The 25,666-nt window shown below is 44.6% G+C and overlaps 2 protein-coding genes and 1 pseudogene across 2 annotated transcripts in view; all 3 read left to right on the top strand.

Annotated features, from left to right (window-relative positions):
* Window positions 1–24,460, top strand: part of SNRPE (small nuclear ribonucleoprotein polypeptide E) — a 29,819-nt gene extending 5,359 nt beyond the window's left edge. The window contains exons 4-5 of the mRNA XM_089669387.1: window positions 13,966–14,044; window positions 24,242–24,460. Coding sequence (XP_089525513.1) covers window positions 13,966–14,044; window positions 24,242–24,297 — 135 coding nt within the window. The 3' untranslated portion in view covers window positions 24,298–24,460. The remainder of the gene's footprint in view (window positions 1–13,965; window positions 14,045–24,241) is intronic.
* Window positions 314–1,881, top strand: LOC149469319 (uncharacterized; annotated as a pseudogene).
* LOC149469318 (uncharacterized) lies at window positions 1,992–2,886 on the top strand. The gene is made up of 2 exons (XM_089669406.1): window positions 1,992–2,049; window positions 2,260–2,886. Exons 1-2 carry the CDS (start codon window positions 1,992–1,994, stop codon window positions 2,841–2,843), a joined length of 642 nt encoding a protein of 213 aa, XP_089525532.1. The 3' UTR covers window positions 2,844–2,886.
* Window positions 24,461–25,666: the final 1,206 nt, after the last annotated feature.

Genomic DNA, 25,666 nt, shown 5'->3' with positions numbered 1-25,666 from the left:
TCAGTGGGCTTCTATATCCCCGAGCCCCTTCATTTGGAGCCTGATTCAGGGAGGCTACAGGATAGAGTTCGGGGACTGCCCTCCAAACAGGTTCTTAGTTACAGATCTTCCCAGGGACCGCAGAAAGTCTCAGGTGTTATGCGGTCTTATAGGGGAATTGGTGGACCAGAGAGTTCTGGTGCAGGTGCCTCAGAATGAGCGGGGTTCAGGGTGTTACTCACACGTCTTTGTGGTGGGAAAGCCTTCAGGAAAATTCAGGTTAATCCTGAATCTACGCTCCCTAAATCAGGCCCTAACATACAAAAGCTTCAGAATGGAATCGATATATTCGGTAAAGAATCTCCTGTTCCGGGGGTGCTTCATGGCCACAGTGGACTTGAGAGATGCTTATTTTCACATTCCCATCCACCAGGCAAGTCAGAAGTTCCTGAGATTGGCCATAAGGATGGGGTCGCAGACCTTCCATTGGCAGTTTCGGGCCTTGCCCATCGGTCTAGCATCAGCTCCCAGGATCTTTACAAAGGTTTTAGCAGAAGCTTTGGTTCCCCTGAGGCTGAGATCAATCTTGGTGGTTCCTTACCTGGACGACTTGCTTCTGGTGGCCGTGTCTCGGCAACAGTTGCTCGAGCACCTAGCAGTAGTCCAGAATCTCCTGCAAGGTCTGGGCTGGCTTATCAACAGGGAAAAGTCGTCTCTGGTACCCGCACAGAGGGTGATTTACCTAGGGTACGAGATCTCTTCTGTAGAGGAAAAAATTTTTCTGCCACGGGAAAAGTTCGAGAAGATGAATCGGGTGTTGTTAGGGTTGCAGTGCAACCTGCCTGTTTCGGTGAGGGAGGTCGCAGGGGCAGTGGGTCTTATGACATCCTGCTTTCCGGCGGTTCCATGGGCGAGATTTCACCAGAGACCGCTCCAGGCCTTCTTGTTAAAGGAATGGGACGGAAATGTCTCAGAGCTGGAGCGGCAGGTCCGGCTTCCGTCCAGAGTCAAGAGATCTCTGTGGTGGTGGCGAACGGAGAGAAACTTGACCAGGGGTCTGGATTGGAGGCCATCGGATCCACTCATTGTAACCACAGACGCCAGAAGTTTTGGTTGGGGGGCTTATCTACAAGGGAGAACGGCCCAGGGGAGGTGGTCCCAGGAGGACTCCTTAAAGCCCTCAAATCAGCGGGAGCTGTTGGCGGTCGGGAAAGCCTTGGAGGTTTTTCAGGCAGGCTTGAGGGGCCTTCATGTACAGGTTCGTTCAGACAACATGGCAACGGTAGCTTATGTGAACAAACGGGGGGGACAAGGAGTCCTTCGCTGCAGAGGATCGCGGGCGATATTCTGACCTGGGCAGAACTGAATCTGCGTTCAATTTCGGCGGTACACTTAAAGGGTTCTCAGAATTCGCTTGCGGATTTCCTGAGCCGACGGCCACTCTCCCACGACGATTGGTCACTCAACCAGGAGGTGTTTCAGGAGTTGGTGTCCAGGTGGGGGAGACCGGAGGTGGATCTTTTTGCGTCACGGGAGAACAGGAAGGTCGACCAGTTCTTTACCCTAAACTCGCGAGAGCAGAGCTTGGGGATAGACGCTCTGTCGACCACCTGGGATTTCAGGCTGGCCTATGCGTTCCCTCCAATCAGGCTGATTCCAGCGGTCCTGCAAAAATTTTTAGAGGAAAGGTCGGATCTACTCTTGATCGCTCCTTTTTGGCCGAGAAGGCCATGGTTTTCCCTACTGAACAGGCTGGCGTCAGCTTGCCCGTATCCCTTGCCGGAAAGGGCAGATCTGATTGCGCAGGGTCCGCTTTTGCATCCGCGAATCAAGACGTTACGATTGATGGCCTGGTTCTTGAGGAACAGATCCTCAGAGCCAGGGGGTTCTCTGATCAGGTAATAAAGACTTTGGTGGGCTGTCGCAAGCCGGTAACCAGAGCCATTTATTCCAAGGTCTGGAAAAGATTTGCCTCATGGTGTTCGGACCGACCAGGGCCCCTGGACATTCCGATGGTTTTGGACTTTTTTCAGGAGGGGGCAGATAGGACTCTCGATCAGCACCTTGAAAGTACAGGCTTCTGCTTTGAGTATTTTTTTACAGTGCTCTTTGCAACAAAATCCCTTTGTAGTTAATTTTTTTAGATCTCTCTCCAGGGCTAGGCCTGCTAAGGTCGGGATCTGTCTCTGGTCCTAAGGGCTTTGGTTCGAGACCCTTTTGAGCCTTTAGAGGAATCGGCTTTCAAGTTTTTAACCTTAAAGATAGTTTTTTTTTTGGTAGCAATCACATCGGCCCGTAGGGTGAGTGAGCTTCAGGCGCTCTCAATTAGGGAGCCTTACTTGACCATTCTTCAGGACAGGGTGGTGCTTAGGACTGATCCGGGATTCCTTTCTAAAGTATCCTCCTCTTTTCACAGGTCGCAGGATATTGTTCTGCCGACCTTTTGTTCTTCCTCTGAAGGTAAAGAGGAAGAAAGCCTAGGTTTGCTGGATGTAAAGAGGAGTCTTATAATTTATTTAGACAGGTCCAGGGAATTTAGGAAATCGGATTCCCTTTTTGTTTTGTTTTCAGGGCAGAGAAAGGGGTTGACAGCATCTAAAGCCACGATAGGCAGGTGGATTAGGCTGGCTATTGGGGAATCTTACAAGGTCTTGGGGATTCCGCCTCCTTTTGTTAAGGCCCACTCAACTAGATCCTTGGCAGCGTCCTGGGCGGAGAGAGCCGGGGCTTCGCCGGAGGAAATCTGTAAGGCAGCCACTTGGTCGAGGTTTTCCACCTTCGTGAAGCATTATCGCTTGGATATCCTGTCAGATAAGGAACAGGCGTTCGGACGCAAGGTCCTCCAGGCGGTGGACCCACCCTAAGGGGGTAAGTTCTCGTTTATCGTCTCAGATGGCTGTCCTGGAAGACGTAGGAGAAAACCAGAGTTAGACTTACCGGTAACTCCTTTTCTACGAGTCTTCCAGGACAGCCGGTAATTCCCACCCTTCTAATGTACAACCGAGAGAGTTAAGGTTGACTGCATGAAAATTGTATTTACCTATATTTGTGTCTTTCAGTGGCTTCCGCTAGTTCTCTTTTAATAACTGGATGTGAGGCCCGGAGGCCCGCCTTTTAAAGGCATGGGGGATGGTGTGTTTCCTGATCCGGAGGGAGGAGCCCAAGGTCTCAGATGGCTGTCCTGGAAGACTCGTAGAAAAGGAGTTACCGGTAAGTCTAACTCTGGTTTTTTTTGTCATTTTCCAAAAATTTGTGGTAATAAATTCTTCTATTGATTCAACATGCCTCTCAGCAAATGGTTTGGGGTGTCTACTTTCCAAAAAGGTCGTTTTGGGGGGAGGGGGCAATTTTATGCCCAGCATGAGAAGTTTATGCCACACATCACTCACTCTTCTAACCACCTGAAGACCAAGCCTTTTCTGACACTTTTTGTTCACATGAAAAAAAAATCTGTATTTTTTGCTAGGAAATTAATATAAACCCCCAAACATTATAAATATTTTTTAAAGCAGACACCCTAGTGAATAAAATGGTGGGTACTGCAATTTTTTATGGCACATAGTACTCGCGCAGCGATTTTTCGAAAGCAAATTTTTTTTAAATACACTTTTTTTTACTTGTAATGCACAAAAACACTATATTGGCCAATTATTTGGTCAAATATAAAAGATAATAGTATGCCGAGTAAATAGATACCATGACATGCTTTAAAACTACGCATGCCCCGTGCAGTGGCGACAAACTGCAAACATTTTTAATATCCATAGGCAACACTTTAAAAGCTACCATTTTAGATTTACAGAGGAGGTCTAGTGTTAGAATTACTGCCCTTGACCTATCGGTACAGGGTCAAGGCTTGCGCACACAGGTTGTGCGCGCATGGGAGAAGCAATTTTTTTTTTTTTTTTTTTTTTTTAATCTATCACTATTAACCTCTTGCCTACCTGCCGCAGTGTATATACTGCAGCAGGGCGGCACCGCTGTGCTAGAGCACGTAAAAAACTGGTGTCTAGCAAAACAGGTAGGGGGCACGCGCCCGCCCTACCTGCGCCGCCGATTGCGGCAGTGTCTGTCCATCACTGGATACCAGCGATAAACGGCACTCACTGACAGAGCACGGCTGCAGTGTTTACACTGCACCTCTGATCCCTGTCGGCTCCTAACACACTGTCACGGAGAGCAGAGATTAGCTTTCCGGGACAGCGTGTTCCCGTGAAGTACACACCCCCCTCCCACTAGTAAAACACTCCCCTCACACAGTTAACCCTTTCATTGAATAAAATAGTTAACCCCTTCCTCCCCAGTGCCATTAGTACAGTGTCAGTTCCCTCCCAGTGTCAAAATGTCTGCCACAGTCCCGCCATAAGTCGCTAATCACTGTCATAAATAGCTGATCACCGCCATAAGTTGCTGATTGCCGCAATTTTATTATAAAAAAAAAAAATCCCAGTATCTTTCCCGCCATTTGTAAACGCTATAACTTTCACGTAGACCAATCAGTTTACATGTATTGGGCTTTTTTTTAGCAAAGACATGTCGCAGAATACATTTTGGCCGAAATTTATGACAACATTTTATTTAATTATTTTACTGGACATGTTTTATAGCAAAAGTCCAAAATATTGTTTTTTTTTTTTTTCTTCGAAATTGTCAGCCCTTTTTTTTTTTATTTTTATAGCGCAGAAAAATAAGAAACACACAGGCGATCAAATACCACCGAAATAAAGCTCAATTTGTGGGGGAAAAAAAGGATGTAAATTTAATTTGGGTGCAGTGTTGCATGACCGCGCAATAGTCAGTTAAAGTAATGCAGCGACAGCACAAACCACTTCTGTAACAGCTTCCTGACCGCCCTATAGCAGAAATACTGCTACAGGGCGGCACAGGTGCGCCAAATCATATATATATATATAAAGATAGATAGATATATATGTGATTTGTGCTCCCATGGTTTTCACGCCCCTCCCAGATAGCGTCAGATTGCCCGTCAGTACACCAGTCATCACGTTTAACCCCTTGATTGCCAGCAACACGCTCATACACAAATCTCCATTGCTAGTATAGTGTCTGAACGGATCAATATCTTTGATCAGATCAGCACTATACCAGCGTTCACATTAGTATAGCGTCCTCAAAAACGCAGCGTTAACGGGACCAGCCACCAACACCTGCCAGCACCTGCGTTTCGCAGAATCGGGCCTGATAGCACTTGCCGGTAAATTTTGATGACTCTCATATGCAGTCTCTTAGATTGTAAGCTCCCAGGATCAGGCCCTCCAAACCCTCTTGTTTTGAACTGTATTGTTGCTGTATTGTCTCCCGTTATATTGTAGCACTGAACAAACTGTCAGCACTAAATAAATCTTGTATAATAATAATACCAGCACTGGAGTGTGACTTGGTGATGTGGTGAGTACTATAAGTGCAGTACAAGCTGGTGCGGTGGCGAGCACAAGTATTGTCCCGCAGCCACTAAGAATTCGCACACAGGCCCGTAGAGCTCCTAATATCCTTCTGGATGTGCTTGCAAATCCCGATTGGCAGTCCACAAATTTTGCAGCACTTGTACTTACTCCGTTCACTGGCCAACCCGGAATTCAGGTGGAAATAGAAAATGTAACTACTCCCCTTGATTTTTGGAGCTGTGTTTAACGGAATATCTGTATGCATTGATTGTGGATCAAAGCAATTTATATGCACAACAATTTATCACCGCCAACTAAAATTCAAACCTTGCCAGACCATTCGCATGGAAACCCATTACGGTTTCCGAATTTACTTTTTTTGGGGGCCTAACCCTCAACATGGGCATTTCTAAAAGAAATGAATTCCAGTTGTATTGGTCCGCAGACCCGATTCATCATATGCCCGTGTTCTCTGCTGCCATGGCCAGACATAGATATGAGAGTATAATGTGTTTTATGCATTTCAACGACAATACACTGTCATCCTCGGGGTGACCCTGAATTTAACCGGCTCCACAATATTCAACCCCTCGTAACTCACCTTAACCAAAAATTTGCAGATGTCTATACTCCCCAGCAAAAAATCTGCGTTGATGAGTTTAATTTTTCTGGCCGCCTTGCATTCAAACAATTTCTCCCCTGTAAGCGTGCCAGATATGGGGTCAAGATGTAGAAGACCTGTGAGAGGGCAACAGGCTATACTTATAAGTTTTTTGGATTTACCAGGGAAAAGATAGTCACGTGGAGCCCCCTGGATGCCCAGACTACATGGGGAGCAGTGGCAAGATAGTTTGGGACTTGGTGTCATCCTTTTTCCTTATGGGGTACCATTCAAGCTTGCCACGATTTAGACATTTGAACAATCTTGGAGCTGGTGCATGTGGAACCGTGTGACCTAATGTGTGCCCACCATTAGAAGTGGGTGGACGCAGGGCGGTATGTTCTAATGGTGGGCATACCACACATTTTCTGGCAGAGATTTCTTTTTTTTTTTTTTTTTTCCCCATTCAGCCCACAGGTTGCATACAAAAAAAAAATAGCATGTATACCCAACAAGGACCAGCGATTTACTGGTACATCACTGGACTTTATACCAGGATGATGCCTACAAGCTGCAGGCATCATCCTGGTATCATTTTTTCAGCGGCGATCGGTTTTCATGTAAAAGCAATCCTAGTGGCTAATTAACTGCAGGATTGCTTTTACAAGCAGCGGGAGACAATACCCCCCTCCCCCACTGCCTTCCAAGGCCTTCTCGGGCAGTCCTGAGCCATAGGGGGAACCTGAGAATGCAGCTGGTGTTTCTGCCAGCTGACCATAGAGCTGATTGGAGAATAGTGCCAATCATCTCTATAGCCTAAGAATTTGGAAGCTACGAGCATTTCATCACTTCAGTTTCGCAGGATATAAACAGCACCATTTGATCAGATAATGGATTATCTAATTTGGTTTGATTAGATAATGTAAGGGCAGAGGAGATATCTAGAATCTGATAGACCCCAGATTTCTCAAAAAAGAGTATATGGCACTGCCCATTGAAGTTATAGGGAGTATTTGCATTCCCTGTGATAGCATTAAAAGTAAAAAAAAAATGTAAAAAAAAAAAAATCACCCTACACCTCCCCCCCGCGTGCGCACACCTGTTTGCGTGAGTGTTGACCCTGTGCTGGTATGTAAACTGGCTGCACCATGTGAGGTATCACCGTGAAAATCAGATCAAGGGCAGTAATTTTAGCACTAGACCTTCTCTGTATATCTAAATTGTAAAGGCTTTTAAAATGTTGCCAATGGATATTAAAAACGTGTGCAGTTTGTCGCCATTGCACGGGACATGCTCAGTTTTAAAGCATGTCATGTTTGATATCTATTTATCAGCATACCATCATCTTTTATATTAATTGGCCAATATATTGTGTTTTTGTGCATTAAAAGTAAAAAAAAGTGTGTTTTTTTTTTTTTTTTTTTTTTTTTTTTTTTTTTTTTTTAAAACATTGCGTTTGAAAAATCGCTGCGTGAGTACTATCTGACATTAAAAATTACAGCACCAACCATTTTATTCACTAAGGTGTTTGCTTTAAAAATATGTATAATGATTAGGGGTTAAAATTAATTTCCTAGCAAAAAATGTTTTTTTTTTTTTTTCATGTGAACAAAGTGTCAGAAAAGGCTTGATCTTCAGGTGGTTTTAAAGAGTGAGTGATGTGTGGCATAAACTTCTAATGCTGAGCATAAAATGACCCCTTTTTGGAAAGTAGACACCCCAAACTATTTGCTGAGAGGCATGTTGAATCAATAGAAGAATTTAATTTTTTTACAAGTTTTTGGAAAATGACAAAAAAAAATTTTTTTTTTTTTTTACACAAAAATGTCACTTAAATGATTTTATTGCTCTCACATGCCATGGGTATATGTGGAATTACTCCCCAAAATACATGGGGGTACCACATGTGAGTCGTTTTGGCAGTCTAGTCAAGTACAGGACCCCAAAATCCAATAAGCACCTTCAGGCTTTTAAAGGGCTTTATTATTTCCTAATTACACTTCCTGACTACCTATCACTGTTTTGGAGGCCCTGAAATGCCAAGAACCCCCCCCCCCTCCCATGAACCCTTTTTGGAAAGTAGACTCGAATTTGATAAGCATGGAGAGTATTTTACAGATCTCGTTTGTTGCTAATTCTTTGGAAAATTAAGAAAAAAAACAATTTTTTTCCCTTTTTTTTTTCATATTTCAAAACTTTGTGAGAACAAGTTAGATCTGCAAAATACTCGCCATGCCTCTTTTTAAATTCCTTGGGGGTGTCTACTTTCCAAAAAGGGGTCATTTGGGGGGTTTGGTGCTATTCTGGCATTTCAGGGCCTTCGAAACTGTGATAGGTAGTGAGGAAGTTACGCACCTTCGGGCTTTCAAAGTGGTCATTGGATTTCAGGCTCCTGTATGTGGCTAGGCTCCCAAAAAGTCTGGTATGGGATACCACACATGGTATCCCCATACTCAGTAGAAGTAGCAGAATGTATTTTGGGGTGTAATTCCACATATACCCATGGCTTGTGTGAGAAATATATAATTTAAATTACAGCTTTGTGTGCAAAAAAAAAAGTTTGTCGTTTTCCAGAAACTGTGGGAAAAAAATAAATCTTCCATGGACTCTATGCCTCTCACCAGATAGCTTAGGGTGTCTATGCTTTTCGAAAAGGGGTTATTTGGGGGGTGTTTGTACTGTCCTGGTATTTTAGCACCTCAAGAAATGTGATGGGCAGTCAGAAACTAAAAGTGTAAATTCCACTATCTATACTATAGTTTGTAGACGCTATAACTTTCACACAAAGCAATCAATATACACTTATTGAGATTTTTTTAACCAAAAACATGTAGCAGAATACATTTTGGCCTAAATTTTATGACAAATTTACATTTTGTTCGATATTCTTTTATAACCGAAATGAGAAAATATCGTGGTGTTTTTTTTTTTTTTTTTTAATCTTTTTCTCAATTTATTTTTTTGTTTATAGCGCCAAAAATAAAAAGCACACAGGTGATCAAATACCACCAAAAGAAAGCTCTATTTGTGTGAAAAAAGGACATAAATGTATGTACCGTATTGCATTACCACGCAATTGTCAAACTAGTGCAGCACTGTTTAGCAAAAAATGGCATAAATTGCAGTATCTATACCATAGTTTGTTGACACTATAACACAAAGCAATCAATATACACTTACTAGGATTTTTTTTTTAACAAAAACATGTAGCAGAATACATTTTGGCCTAAATTTATGACTGTGAGTTTACTATATACTGTATTTTATATAGCCGAAAGTAAGCAAGTATCGTTTAAAAAAATTTTTTTTAAAAAAAACTCGTGAGCCAATATAGTGACTTTCACCTTCAGAATGTGTAACAAAAAACTATTTTTTTAAAAATGAATAAACACATAAAGTAAACCAAAAATAGAAACAATATGTGGTTCGCAAACACTTCACACCGAACTCATATAATAGTGTATATAATAGTAAATAAATTATTGTGCTGCGCTCCCTAAAAACAAAAACAGCATGTGCATATATATCAATTTTCAGAAACATGCAATAACCCTCTTAATTGTGTTCCACTAAAAATCCACCCATGTTGCAAAAACATCCCAATATAATACACAAAAAATCCTCATTAAAAAATCACCCATGCATCAAAAAACATCCCAGTGTAATAAACAAAAGTCCTCTTTCCCATAAATCAGCTTCAATCAAATGGATTAATCCCAGGTTTCCAAGTTCCTTATAGCAACACTGCTGCTCCATTATGTGCTCACCTATATTCACAGCCTATCAGGCTAATAAACACAGTTTATCCCACCCATGCATCAAAAATCATCACAGTATAATAAACATAAGTCCTCTTTCCCATAAATCAGCTTCAATCAAATGGATTAATTCCTGGTTTCCAAGTTCCTTATAGCAATACTGCTGCTCTATTATGTGCTCACCTCAATTCATAGCCTGTCAGGCTAATAAACGCAGTTTATCCCACATGAGGATGAAGGATCCCTTGGATGACCACCACCTTCTTTTGATCTCCACACTTCAGTGTTCCTGATTAACCACCTGGACACTTAATCCTCTTCTATGGACATACAGATAAATGGATATAGTATGCCTCTTCCACCCCTCCTGGGGAATGAACCTCCTGAAGATTACTCCAGCAATCTCCACATGTATGGTAATAAAGGGAAACAAAGAATAGTGCTTTATCCTTTTAAAACACTTTATTGCAAAACTAAGTTTGCCACACTCACATTGTAACAGATAAAAACAAGCCCATCAGTAAAAATAGCCATCAGTGTGTATCGCACTCTCTCTCAGTACTCGCCGTATCACAGCAAAGCCGATCGAACGGGGTGACGTCAGTGCCCCTCCCCTACGCATTACGCCTCTGGTCACGTGGCTTCATCAGGGGGATCAATTGAAGCTGATTTATGGGAAAGAGGACTTTTGTTTATTACACTGGGATGTTTTTTGATGCATGGGTGATTTTTTTATGAGGATTTTTTGTGTATTATATTGGGATGTTTTTGCTACATGGGTGGATTTTTAGTGGAACACAATTAAGAGGGTTATTGCATGTTTCTGAAAATTGATATATATGCACATGCTGTTTTTGTTTTTAGGGAGCGCAGCACAATAATTTATTTACTAAGCAAGTATCGTTTTTCTTCAAAATTTTTGGTCTTTTTTTGTTTATAGTGCGAAAAATAAAGAGCAAAGGTGATCAAATGGCACGGAAAGAAAGCTCTATTTGTGTGGGAAAAAAAGGAAGTAAATTTCGTCTGTACAGTATTGCATGACCGTGTAATTATCAGTTGAATTAGTGTGGTGCCGAGTAGCAAAAAGAGGCCTGGTCATTAAGGGGGGTAAATCCTCTGGAGGGCAAGTGGCTAAACAGATTTTCAAACAGAAGGGTGTATAGTTCATTAACTGTCCAGTTTTAGGCTAGATACATAGGGGACAATTTGACCTGATGCTGTAAAATCTGATATTTTTAAGCTCCTGGATTGTATGGGTGCAGCGTCTAGCCCTGCAACCTGTCAAAATTGACTGAATTGTGTCTTAGCTGGACACTGTCCCCAAATGCTTTTAGTCATAAATGTACTGCTTGCCACAGGGTCCAGCCAGCCTATATTTCTGCCTGCAATGGTTTTTATCAGGTAATGTGGATTGACAACTGGGTAGAGCTGACACCATTTGTGATGCTTTTCTGGTGTTGTGATCTTATTGGGCCCCTTTCTTACAGGGTGGACTTTTCCAAGAGTCTGCTTGCTCAGCGGGCAATCTGTCCACTGAGCAGGCGGACGTCTGGTCTGTGCTTATGCAGAGCAGGCACAGTCCACCCTTCTCTATGGGCGGTCGAATGTAAATGGGACTGCCTGTCTGTATACACCTGACTGCCATCCAATGTGCTAGATCAGGGCTTGACAAATTTGCTTTGAATCTAGCAGCCAGCTAAAAAAAAGTTAGGAGCCAGGCACCTGAAATTGCATGTTTGGGGTATCAGGCAATAGGAATTTGACAGCCCCATATATTCCACAGAGATATTCTGGTCCAGCAAAGAGACAGCCTCATATATCCAGCAAATAGCTCAATCCAGCAAAGACTGCTCAAAACCTCAGCTCACAGATATAAGAAATGTGCAGCAACAATGTAGCACCTACACATTCAATGGGCAGGCCGGTCCACAAAAACTCCCACCTTTCTGTTCACAATCAACGACCAACTAAGCTCTGATCCCAGCTCAGTGACGCAAGATGCAGCCATTCTCTGTTTTGAGTGAACTGTGCACCACCACCATTGGTCATGTGACCCCCAGCGCCCTGCCCACCCACTCTTGCAGGCCAAACAAAAAACTGTAGCAGAGCAAGCAGCTCAGGACACCAGGAGCGCAGTGGAGGAGTGATAGATTGAGAGGGTGCACTGCATACTTGGGAGTCAGTACGGCTGGTGCGAAACAGTGAATGGGCTGAATGCCCAGGTGGTAGGACACATTTTCTTGTTGCCATGGTAACCTGGCACTTGGGATTTCTCAAGCCCTGTGCTAGATGGATGGGAAACGGATCCCCATCCATCTGTTTTTAGCGGATTGGAGGTAGGTGGGTGTAAATGGACACATCTGTTTTCACCTGCCACTCCATAGAAGACAATGGAAGGTCCAGTCGGGTCTGCCTGAAACTGACGTGTCCTTGCCAAATTTAAGTTTCTTGCTATTTCTGATGTGTGCTTCAAATTCAGGTAGTTTTTATGTGCAAGAGCCTTTATATTCAGCTGCTATGGCTGTGACATATTAAGAAATGGTACCGATCTATGATGAGAAAAGTGTAAGTAAATAAGTACCTCTTCCTTTTTGGAATAGAAATTCTGTTTGATGGGATTCTGCAACAGATTTATATACACCTTACTGACAGTTGCTTGAATCTGTTGTGACATTTTGTTTACAGATGGGAGACAGATATTTAATGCATGTCGACAACTGTTTTATGAATTCCTGAGGCTGTAAACAAAGCACTTCCAAAATTCTACTATTTTTAACAAAAAACAGCAGTTGTAGGTTGAAATGGAAAGCTCATTTCTAAAAAGCTATAAAATATTTAGAAATGTATGATTTTAGTAAAAGTGTACTATTGTAACCTGTTCTCTTGTCTGCATTTCTTACCATTTTGTACTATGCAAATTAGCTGTGATACTCCTTCAATCGCTTCCCGCCCGCCCGCAATGTACTGCGGCTGGGCAGCAGCTACAAGCAAAGCAACGTTCCCGTACATCGCTCCGGCTGTACTAACACAGGAGGGCGTGCACTGCTCCCCAATTGACAGTTCTTGAATGAGTTAGGTTCATTACAGCAAGCTTTGCATTGCTGGTTAAATTTATCTTTCTTCCTCCTGCAAAGAAAATGTATTTAAAAAAAAAAAAAATCCCTGATCACCCCCCCCCCCCCCCCCCCTCCAGTAGTACAGTGTTACTATGGTAACATTGTACTATTCTGATAAAAGTATTACATTTAACTTTAAGGGGGTTTTTTTGTTTTCTTTTTTCAACTACTTGTCGACTGCTTACCCGCATTTTGCAGGTGAGCAGCAGATCTGGGCAAGGTGACATACTTTCTTTTTCAGGGTGTGAACGCACCTGTGACCGAACACTCCCCACAAACAAACATACTCTCACACACTTTAGATTAGCACATTCAACCCTTTGATCAGCCCTATTAACCCTTTGATCACCCAGCCAGTGCCATTAGTACATTGTCAGTATATAGAATATTTCACTGATCACTGTATTCCTGCCACTAGCAACAGCAGATAGTGTCAGGGTCAGTTACCGCCCCTCCCAGTCAGGGTCAATTGATTGCACACTATCACACTCACGCTATAGGTTGCTGACCACTGTCATTACTAGTATAGTGTTTGTATTGATCACAAACAGAACTATATAAGTTTCTGCTTTGTATAGTGTACTTCCTTGGCATTTTAGCACCTCAAGGAATGTTGATACAGTCAGAAAGTAAAAGCTGTGGAAATTCCTCTATCTATATACACACACCATAGTTTGTAAACGCTATAACTTTCACACAAACCAAATAATATACATGTATAGGGTTTTTTTTTTTTTTTTTTGTACCAAAGACGCAGCAGCATAAATTTTGGCCTAAATTTAACTGAGTTTATTGGATATTTTTTATAACTGAAAGTGAAAAATATCGTTTTTCAAAATCTTCGGTCTTTTTTTTGTTTATAGCGCAAAAGGTAAAAACTGCAGAGGTGATCAGATACCAACAAAAGAAAGCTCTATTTGTTTGAAAAAAAGGAAATAAATTTTGTTTGGGTGCAGCATTTGCACGATCGCACAATAACCAAATTAAATAGTGCAGTGCCGAACAGCAAAAAAATGGCCAGGTCATGAAAGGGGGGTAAATCTTCTGGAGGGCTAGTGGTTAAGATGTCACTTAAGGTGTTAATCTTTGTATTCTCTAATGTCTAGGGATTTGATGAATATATGAACTTGGTGTTAGATGATGCAGAAGAAATCCATCTAAAAACAAAATCTCGGAAACAACTTGGTAAGGTTGTGTTTGTTTGTTTTTTGTTTTTGTTTTTTGTTTTTTTTCCCCAATGTTTCTTTTTTCACCCTATACCACTATATGGGGTGAAAATAGAAGAATTGATGTACAAATGCACATTTTGAATAAATGTTTTTAGACTTAAAATAAAGGTTACATTTTTTAAATTAATTTATGCTTACCTGCTCTGTTCGACATGATTGCATTATTATTTTTCAGCGCTTTACAATATAAAGACCTTAGATTGTACACCCCTTGAGGGTTAGGGACTGATGTGAATGTTCAATATATATGTGTAAAGCACTGCGTAAATTGACAGCGCTATATAAGTACCTGAAATAATAATAATAAAGGGAGACAATACAGCAACGATAGAGGTCAATACAAGCGGGTTAGGAGGGCCCTGCTCCTTGGAGCTTACAATCTAAGAGGAAGGGAATGGTGGTACAAAAGGTAATAAACTGTGGGGGATGAACTGCTAGGAGGAATAGAAGATACAGTTATTTGCTTCCCTGAAGGGATAGGCTTTCAGAGATCACCTAAATGTGGGCAGAGTAGGCGATATTCAGATTTGGGGTAGAAAGTTCCAGAGGATGGGGGAGGCTCTGGAGAAGAGCAGACAAGGGAGCTAGAAAGCAGGAGGTCTTGGGAGGAGTGGAGAAGACGGTTTGGGTGATATTTGGAGGCAAAATTGGTGATGTAACTTGGGGCAGAGTTATAAATGGCTTTATATGTTACTAATATTTTGAATTTTATTCGTTGGGCAATGGAAAGCCAGTGGAAGAATTGGCAGAAAGGGATGGCAGACATGGAACTGTTGGTAAGGTGGATGAGTCTGTCAGCAGCATACATGGTAGACTGAAGAGGAGATAGCCTGCGATTAGGTAGGAGTTAAAATAGGCAAGGTGAGAGATAACAAGGGAGTGAATAAGTTGCTTGGTGGTTTCAGTGGTTAAAATAGTGGTCCCGTCCCTCCTCTTGTTGAAGTCCATTGCTGGAGCAGTCAGCTTTTCCCTGCTTTGGGTGGCTCCCTACCAAGCTGTAATCTCTGTGAGCACTGTGCGTGCTCCCAAGCCAGGCTATGTGCATTCATAGACACACACAGCACCTGTATGCCACGCCCTTGCTCCATCCTTACAGACATTTGACAGCAGCAAGAGCATATGGCTCCCACTGTCCCTAGTGTTTTCTGTGAAACCAGGAAATGAGAGGAAACAGGTATGTCTTTTAGTGATTGCGGGGGGGACAGTTAGTGGGGTGTTTACTACATTAAATCATGCAGTGCATTGAGGTTAAAGACAGTTTGACTTTAGAACCACTTTAAAGGTAATCTCTGGGCAAACCATAACCCCATCTCACTGTGTTTTTATTATACTCTGCTCAAAAAAATTAAAGGGACACTTTTTAATCAGAGTACAGCATCAAGTCAATTAAACTCCTGGGATATTGATCTGGTCAGTTAAAGCGGAATTCCAGCCGTTTTTGTGTTTATTAAAAGTCAGCTGCTATAAAAACTGTAGCTGCTGACTTTTAATAAACACACATTTACCTGTCCCGGGGTCCAGCGATGTGCTCACCTGCGCTATCCCATCTCTACCTTTTCTTGCCACGGTGCCGGCATCTCAACTGTGGGCAAGGGCTGTGACAGCTTGCGGCTTCACAACCGGGTTCCCACTGTCACGCTGAGCATCCTAATTGGTCCAGCAGGCTTCTGGGAGACCTGTGTAAGTTCCCAGGAGACTGCAGGGGGAAGAAGGGGACCAAACATCTGGCTCAGTTCGCCACGGTGAACACCTCTGCTTGACATGCGGGATTGGCTTACTGATTTTACCCGAAAGTCTACAATAAGATGCAAGTCAGGGCCTAGGATTCAGCCATGACTAATCTAAAACCAACCCTAGCCACTACTTATGTCGTGAGGAATTTAAAGTTTTGGCTCTCGTAGTTATAGGTCCATCTGGAAGCTAGTACACCTAGATATTTCAAGTCGCAAGATGGTGACCGGAGCAGCAGCATAGGTCACAGCTCCGGTCGCCTCCGCACTCCCGCCCGCCAACCCCGGGGGCTCACGGCGGCCGCCAGTGGTCTCCCCTTACCTGGAGGGGAGAGCGATGCCGGTCCTCCATCGCTGCGGCGCCCAACCACAAGCTGTCCACGCAGGGCCCGCCGAGCCACAGCCTGCCAAGCTCCAGGCGCACGCCAAGAAGGCGGAGCGGCTGCCCGAGCCTCCCCATCGCTGCGGCGCCCGTCCATGCAGGGCCCACCAAGCTGCGGATCCACACTGTAAGTCACACCCAGGCTCCAGAATACATACTGAGAAGAGAGTGCGGCCGTATGAGCCTCCACAACTCCGCCGCCTCCCACCGCCCACAACTCGGGCACCTGTCCTACAGAGCCCGCCGTGGCCCCCGCATCTAAGCCACACGCCATCACTGTAGGGCCCACAGCTACATAGGCCACCAGGCCAACCACACCACTCAGCCCCCACCATACAACCCTGCCACCTGGGTAATTGAGGGCAGGGGGAGGACACCGATGGTCTCCACGACCCTACCTGCGCCGTGGAGGAGCACAAAACCAGTGTGAAGGAGCAAGGGACCATTACCACCTAGACCGAGGACTACCACAGCACCTGGCAGGGCCTGCTGCGGCCTACCATGGCACACCCCACCCCCACCCCCCCCCCCCCCCCACCCCCGACATCCGAAGGGAGCCTGAAGCTGGCCTAAAGGAGCTCCACCCGCACATCACCATCCACACCCGAAAGAGTGACTCGAAGCGGGCTTATTTCCACGCTGTTGAGCCCAACAGATGATCGAGGCCTACCATGACGTGACCCTGCCCGGACCTGAAGCCCATCTGTCTACCCCCGTTAGTACAGCCAGCGTGGGAGAAGCCCCGACTGCTGATTCTGTGGTCCCCCAGCGCCTACTACACCCAACTCCCACAGCTGATGCCTACCCATCACAACCCTTCTAAATCTCATCTCCACCACCTGGGAAACACTTCCACTGCTAATGTCCACCCCTCATCTCCTCAAGCCAAACCTCACCCTACAACCTGGGACTTGCACAAACTGGAACTTGTAGCTTGATTACAACCACGCTACTACCCACCAGCGCCGGGCGCTATTATTATTATTACTACGAGTTTATATAGCGCCAAAGGGTTTGCTCAGCGCTGTACAATAGGGGGGGACAATACATGGCACAGTACAACAAAGACAGACAGCGTACGCTATGGATCCCCTGGGGCCAGTACTACCCTTGGCCACAACTTACCTAACTGAACTCTACCCATCCTGAACCTAAGCACGAGAACTCTAGCTGCAGGAAGATACAAGATACGCTACTGCACACTAGACTATCTGAAACCAAGCACCCTGAGAAACTTTCCACCACACTTGTCCACCACTCCGTTTACCTTCCTAAAATGCCTCCTTTACTCCTCCTTACACTCCTCTCCTCTGTTCCCAAAATCTCTTCTCTATATCCCTCTGCTCCTCCCAAACAACTGTATATCGCACCCTCACTGCTTTCATCTCCCTACTATGGCTCTCACCCCCTCCTCTTGATACTCCACTCTCCCACTGACCCGAACGCCATCACTGGTAGACTTACGCGCTCTTGTACATCCCGCTCCCATGCCACCTTTCACACCCTTCTAACCGCTGGGGACATCTCCCCGAACCCTGGTCCTCCGCCACCTTTCCCACACACAAGGCACCCTCTTCCACGAACTGCTGCAACCCCCTCAATCTAATACCTGTCCCTTTTGCTCCCCAAAACCACCTCCCTGTTTTCATGTGCACTCTTGAACACCCGATCGGTTTGCAACAAACTCACCGCCATCCACGACCTCTTTGTCTCCTGCTCCCTTAACCTCCTAGCGATCACCGAAACCTGGATCCAAGCCACTGACTTTATCTCCCCTGCGGCACTCTCCTATGGAGGTATCATCTGGACCCACTCACCCAGACCCAGCGGTCGAAAAGGTGGTGGGGTTGGTATGCTCCTTTCACCGCAGAGCACCTTCCAAGTCCTCCCAAACCCTCCCTCCCTATCCTTCTCCTCCTTCGAGGCCCACTGCATCTGGCTATTCTCTCGGCCTCCTGGACCCGTGTCCCGCTTTCTCGACGACTTCTCCACCTGGCTACCCTTCTTTCTCTCCTCTGAGCTACCCACCATCATCCTTGGTGACTTCAACATCCCTATCAACTTCAATAACCTGGCTACATCACAATTTCTCCACTTAACCTCTTCTTTTGCACTCGCACAGTGTACAGTCCACCACCCACTCGACGGGAACACCATGGACCTTGTTTTCTCTCATCTCTGCACTCCCCACAACCTCACAAACACCCCCTTTCCTGTCTCTGATCACAACCTTATTACCTTCTCCGTCTCCTCGTCCTCAAACACCTATCCCTCCAAAAGTCAAACTATCACCAGCAGAAACTTCCACAACCTGAACCCTGCCCCTTTCCACTCTGCAGCTGATCAACTTTACGACAGTGTTCTTCCCTTGTCCTGCCCTGACCTGGCCACTACTGTTTATAACAACTCGCTATCAAACGCTCTAGACTCGCTAGCACCCTTAACTACACGAAGCATTATACCCCGACCGCAACAACCCTGGCAGACTGACCATACCAAAAATTTCAAACGACGCAGTCGTGCGCTGGAGTGACTATGGCGCAAAACCAGATCCCAACAAGCGTTCACCCGATATAAATCTGCCTTCCTCACCTACACTTCCTCCCTTCACGCTGCCAAGCAAGCCTACTTTGTTACCCTAATTCATACCTTCTCCAGTCCTCGCCGGCTCTTCTCTACTTTTAACTCTCTACTCTCTCCGCCCCCACCTCCACCCAGTACCTCACTCACCGCCCATGAGATTGCTAACCACTTCAAAAGCAAGATCAACGCAATTCGTAGGGACATCGCCACTGCTCAGACTTCCACCCCACCTAGCATCCCTCACACGAAAACCCCCTCAACACTCCTCTCCTTCAATCTCGCCACTGCCCAGACTTCAACCCCACCTAGCATTCCTCACACTATAACCCCCTCAACACTCCACTCCTTCAACCTTGCTACCACTGAAGAGATCACTAAGGTCTTCTCTAAAGCCCGCCTCACCACCTGCCCCCTTGACCCTGTCCCCTCACAACTCCTACGATCACCCTCTTCCTCCATCCTACGCTCCCTCACTCACATCTTTAATCTTTCCCCCTCTACTGGTACATTCCCCTCCCCTCTAAAGCATGCACACATCGCTCCTATACTTGAAAAACCCTCCCTGGATGCCACCAACCTGAACAACCTTAGACCCATCTTCCTGCTGCCATTTACATCCAAACTCCTAGAGCGCTTCCCACCTCACTGACAACAACCTCCTTGATTCCCTACAGTGTGGCTTCTGCCCCCTACACTCCACCAAAACTACCCTGCTCAAACTCGCCAACAACCTGCTAACCGCCAAAGCTAATGGCCACTATTCAGTGCTCCTACTCCTCGACCTCTCCGTGGCTTTCGACACAAAAAACTACACTCTCTTGGCCTCAGAGACTCCGCTCTCTCCTGGCTCTCTTCCTATCTATCACAGCGCTCCTTCAGTGTTACCTATAACGCTGCCACCTCCTCTTCACTCCTCCTCTCTGTTGGGGTCCCTCAAGGTTCTGTCCTAGGGACTCCCATCTACACCTCCTCCCTTGGCCAATTGATACTCTCATGGCTTCAACTACCCCATCTCTATGCCAACGACACGCAAATCTATCTCTCTACCCCTCACCTCACCCCTTCAGTCTCCGCCCGTATCACAAGCCTACTGAACAACATATCGGATTGGATGTCACTCCACTTCCTCAAACTAAATCTTTCCAAAACTGAGCTCCTAGTTTTCCCCCCAGCCCGTGCCATCTCCATCAAGACCAACACCACCACCATCAGTCCCACCCCGCAAGCCAGAGTACTAGGTGTCATCCTAGACTCCAATCTGTCCTTCTAGCCCCAAGTCCAATCGCTGACGAACTCATGTAGACTTCACCTCCGCAACATCTCCAAAATACATCCGTTCCTAACCCCGGAAACCATTAAACAACTCATTCACTCCCTTATTATATCACGACTTGACTACTGTAACTCCCTCCTCACCGCAGGCTATCCCCGCTTCAGTCTATCCTGAATTTTGCGGCCAGACTCATCCACCTTACTAACCGCTCCGTATCCGCCACCCCCCTCTGCCAATCCCTCCACTGGCTTCCGTTTGCCCAACGGATAAAATTCAAAATGCTAACATTGACGTACAAAGCTGTTCATAATACTGCCCCAAACTACATCACCGATCTGGTATCCAAATACCACCCAAAACGTACTCTCCGCTCCTCATAAGACCTCCTACTCTCTAGTTCCCTGGTCTCCTCCTCCCGTGCCTGTCTCCAGGACTTCTCCAGGGCTTCCCCCATCCTCTGGAACACCCTACCGCAATCCATCAGACTATCACCTACTCTCCTCACCTTTAGGCGCACTCTGAAAACCTATCTCTTCAGGGAAGCCTACCCCGCCCTCAGCTAATTACCGATCTCCTCCACTCTTCCTACCACTCCATCCCCCACAGCTATTTCCTCCTGTACCACTATCCCCTCCCTCCTAGATTGTAAGCTCCAAGGAGCAGGGCCCTCGAAACCCCTCGTGTATTGTATTGTTACTGTACTGTCTCGTGTACTGTCTCCCATTATAATGTACAGCGCTGAGCAAACTGTTGGCGCTATATAAATCCTGTATAATAATAATATTTCCTCCCTATGTTTTTGTGGCTGTGGGGATACATGGCTGGTGCCTCTGCAGAATCAGAGAAGTTGGTTGCCAAAACTGCCGCATTAGTAGATTTGGTATGTTGCGCTCTCTGGATCAAGATCTTGATGGAGATGGCACATCTAAGTTGCAGCTATGTAATTTACCTTTTTCAGGTGATTTTTACTTTTTGGGCCTGGAAGCCACTCTAGAGTGGAGAGAAAAAAGGCCTTTCCAGGAAAAAAAGCCATTTTTAGAATAGGATTTTTTTCATGGTCACGGACAATAACAGCAGGAGCACAAATACAACAAATCGGGGAAAAAAAAATAGACCAGGCATAAGGGTAGGTAAAAAACAGGAATTGTCTTTAACCCTCGTATCAAAGATCGTACCAAATCTCAGACAGGTTGATTCCTTTGGTAGGTAAGCTTGCTCTCAGCCTGGGTTCACAAATGTACAGGCTATTTTTGACAATTTACACCTGAACTGAGTTCAACATCATACCGGACTCTTTTTGAAAACGCGCTGTGGCCCGGCCCACACATGTGAGCCGGCTTCATGGAAAAGGCTGAAGATTCCCATGCCATGCGAATCGGACGTGGTTCAGAGCCCATCCAAATCGCATACTTGAACTGGGACTTACAGTGAAAAGAGATCACCTCCAGAAAATTTGTCTTGGATCTCCATAGAAAAAGGATACAATTTGGCATTTGACTGCTAGCCACTATCAAGATTCCTGATGATCGCTTCAAGGGATCCTGAAAAAGGCAGGGCCCTTCCTCTTCTAAGAGGCAAATTGGTAGATCAATTCAAATAAGTTCTTTTTAAATAGCGCTCACACTTCTTTATAAAGGTACAGTGGTACTCTCACAAATTGGAGAAACTACCTTACAGCAAAAAAAAATTTAATTGACTATCCTCAAATAAGGACACTTGCATGGGAATAATTCTTTTAGCCACAATAGACCAACATTTGTAGTAATGGCATTTTTATGTACAGTAAATGAGTATTCACCGCAATGTGCCACATTCTTCAACTACAGTCCAGCCAGCATAAATAGTTTGAACAAATTTATGCTATCTGTCTCAGAAGTATACAATAAACACAGAGCGGTAGTAACAAGACATAGGCACCAAGTGCTGGATCATACCTGTCAGTACCACAGTAGTTAATGTTTGTAAGCTGTCACTCTGGTTGCTCCACTTCAGGCTGCATGTATTTATTCTCACTTTTTATCCAATAAAATAAAACTTGTGTATATTCGTTCATATTTTCAAAAAACTGCCTATTCGGGTAAGTTATGTTTGTAGATAAAAACAGTTGAATAATGCCATTGCCGTTTGACCACAGCGCAGCAGTGTGACAGTGGCCTAATAAGACATTACAGAACAATTTGAGGTTTTGAACTGCTTTAACTCGTAATTCCTACAGGATGATTTTGCAAATGTTATAACTTAATCATACAGGACACAACTGGATTTTAATAGACCCTGGGATTTAGTCTGCTACCTGCAGATGACTGGACATTGGCAAAGCTTTTGGCAGTATCCCTATAACCCTATGAAACTCCATGAGACCTCAAATTTTTGCTGGTTTCTTGTAGGTTAGTTCAGTCAGCCTCTTCATGGCCTTTTACTAGAAGCCGTACAGTCGGATTGGTGCAACTTTGTTAAAACATCAGGAAACCTGCTCACCCAGGAAAGCAAAGCTCTCCATCAGCGTGTTGGAGCTCAGCAATAAAAATCGGCTCTGCACCACTGGGCTTCCCTTCTCCCGGGACACCTAATCATCATGCATTCCATGGCAGTGGCTTATAGCAGTTGGCAGGACCAGAAATGAGGCATCCTTCAAGCAAGTCTCATTCTCTCCTGGATGGGAAGCACTGCCCAGCAATTTCTGCTGTTCACATCCTGGGAGTAGACAAAAGGGTTTTTTTTTCCTCAGCTGTTATTGCCTGGACGAAGGGGAAGGGTCCCTCCATCACAGCATCTTCAGTCTCCTATGTCAGAAATGGGGGATTCCAGCTGTGGATATCCTGGTATGGACACAGGTATTTCAACCCAAGAGATTATTTGGCACCTTTGCATTTTGGCTTGCCAAAATGTAGCTGTAAGTACTTCTTGAATAGGGTGGATAAGGCTGAAACATTAACTTTTGACTCCTCTCTTGAAATATTGAATCCGCCTCACGGATCAGACCCTGTGCTTTCCTGTGGATCTTAATCTGGTCCTCTGTTCTGCCAAAACCACCCTTGGAACCTATTAGGGCCACTATGCAGGAGAGTTCATCCAAGGGACTTCCTGTGCGTGTTCTCTCCTGCAACATGGCATTCTTGGTGGCTGTCATACCTGTTAGGGTGCCTTAGACAGGGCTGCTGAAACAAGTTTAATTCGTCACATGGACAACGTAGTCTTGCCCTCCTTTCTTCATGGTATTGGTCTTTGTGGTATCAGTTGTCCGATTTTCCTTGTGGCCTTCTCTCAAGCATCCCAAGTAAATTAGTAAATTGCACTCCATTGTTTCTGTGTAGTCATGGTTGTCAGTCTGAAAGCCACAGCCTCTATTATAAAGAAAAAACAGACTGATTCCAAAAGATATGGTACCTCCCTGTTGTGCTCGCTTCACCATATTTTGGGGGGGTGCCTTCCTTGGCATTCTCCCATTAGGTGTCTGTTGCTAAGCCTTGGATACATGATGATGAGAATGTTGGATGAATGAGCGGCCGTTGGTGTGTATGTGTGGTGTGGGTTTTTTTTTTTTGTTTCAGCCTCATGCTGAAAATGAAGAGGTTATGAAAATTCTCTTACAAAAGAATACAACTTCGCAAGTGAGGTAGTGTATTCTTTTGTTTCTGAGCATGCGTGGTCTTGGTCACTTGATTTTTTTTTTTTTTTTTTTTGAATTTATACTGTATTGATTAAACAGAAATTATTTGTTCTGGTATCGTATGATAAGTGTTCTTGCTTGTCCCTTTGGATAATTTCACAAGCTGTTGTGATTGGCTCTCGAAAGCTGTGTACTATCAATCAGTTACTTATCTTCTACAGTACACCCTTCCTCTGCATTGCTTGCTAAAACAACTGAAGGGGTATGTCCAAAGCTTTGTTAGTAAAAGTAGCAGCCTTTAACCCAGGGTCTGTGAGTATCCAGCCTGTGTCCTGTTCTGTACTCAGATACAGAATTTACAGGCAAGTCAAAATTGCTTTTGTTCAGGTTGTCTGGATACTCGTTTCATGATTTATTCTGTATCGGCTTTAATTGGTGTTCGTAATGATCTTGAAATCCATTTTTTTTTTTTTTTTTAACGTTAGGGCAATTAATGCATTTAAACATTTGTAAATAATATATTTTCAGATTTCTTAACGCAAAGTACTTATGCTTTTTTTTTTTCTTAATTTTAGGTCGCATCATGTTGAAAGGAGACAACATTACATTGTTACAGAGCGTTGTGAATTAACAGAGTGACGTTTTCCTACCTGTGTGTGTTTTGTTTTGTTTTTTTTTTTTTTTTTTTTAACGTATGAAGTAATCCTGTTAAAAAAAACAAACAAAAACTGTAGACTGTTTTTGTAATTGCTTGTGTAAACTTGATTTTGATAAAGATGATCAAACTGTCAAAATGGGATCTACGCTGTTTTGTACCTGAGATAAAGCAGAGCTCCACCCAGTAGAGGACGTTCTGTATTAAAGCTTCTTTCCCCCTTTCTTTTTTCTTAATGGGGTGGAGGGGTGGAAGAGTGGGTACCTGGTTTTGACAGGTACCTACTTCTGCTCAGATCACCTAGGCAACTGGAGTGGAAGTTTGAGGGCTCACTACTGTGATTGAGGAGGTGAGTAATAATGATTAGACCTCACTTAGCAATGTCATGGGAGTATTCCAGTCAGGCTTCATGAGGTATGTAAATGGCCTAAACCTGGTCAGGATGAATTAGAGATTGGATAAGAGGCAGAATGTGGGATGACGGTATCTTGGTAAATGTTAAGTGTATATTTAACAGTGAAATAGGCCGGTCATTGGCACAGTTAGTTAGATCCTTGCCTTCCTTGGGGATCAGGGAGATATGTGCCTGGGGAGAAAGGGAATTGAATGCCCATACGAACCAAGGAGCTAGGACAGGAGCAAACTCTTTGTAATATTCCCCAGAGAATTTGTCAGGGCCCGGTGGATTCTGGGTCTTTAGGATCTTAACAGCTGAAGAAAAACTTGTCGGTAGTTAATGGGACATTAAAGGATTCCATCAGGTGCATGGGGACAGAGGGGAGCTGCAAGACCTCTATGTAGTCTTTAATACATTGTAGGTTTGAGTTGAAGGCCTCAGGAGATAATTGTCCTGAAAGATTTTTACAGGGTGGAGTAATACTACTGAGATGCCCAGGGTATTTGTGAGGAAGTGTGGCAGCATCTGGCTTTAGCATTTGTTATATGAGGAATATAAGGTTTGAGGGTCAGCTCTCTAAGGGCTCATTCACACTTGGCTGTTTTACCAACGCTTGCCAAACGCCCCTGTAGCATTTGGCAAGAGTTGGTCCGGCGTTTGTTAACGCTCCGCAAATGCTGCATGCGCGGTTTAGCAGCGGTTGCTAGGCATTTGCCGAGAGTTAAAAACGCCCCACAAACGCCTATAATGCAGTTTGAATGGTGTTACCACTCCGCAAATGCGTCGCAACCGCACTGCAAACGCCGGCCGGGCGTTTGCGGAGCGGCATCATAGACTAGAATAGGAGGCTTCAACGCCTCCTGACTCGACCAGAGGCGTCCGTTTTGCCACGACGCAAATGTTCCCGTTAGAACAGCAGCATGTGCTGTAATGTGCAGAATTGGCAGA

The sequence above is a fragment of the Staurois parvus genome, unplaced genomic scaffold, assembly GCF_062004578.1.
Source record: "Staurois parvus isolate SC_StPar_1 unplaced genomic scaffold, SC_StPar_1.0 ptg000074l, whole genome shotgun sequence".
Taxonomy (NCBI): domain Eukaryota; kingdom Metazoa; phylum Chordata; class Amphibia; order Anura; family Ranidae; genus Staurois; species Staurois parvus.
Note: the sequence above shows the minus strand (reverse complement) of the source record. Positions and strands in the feature narration are given on the sequence as shown.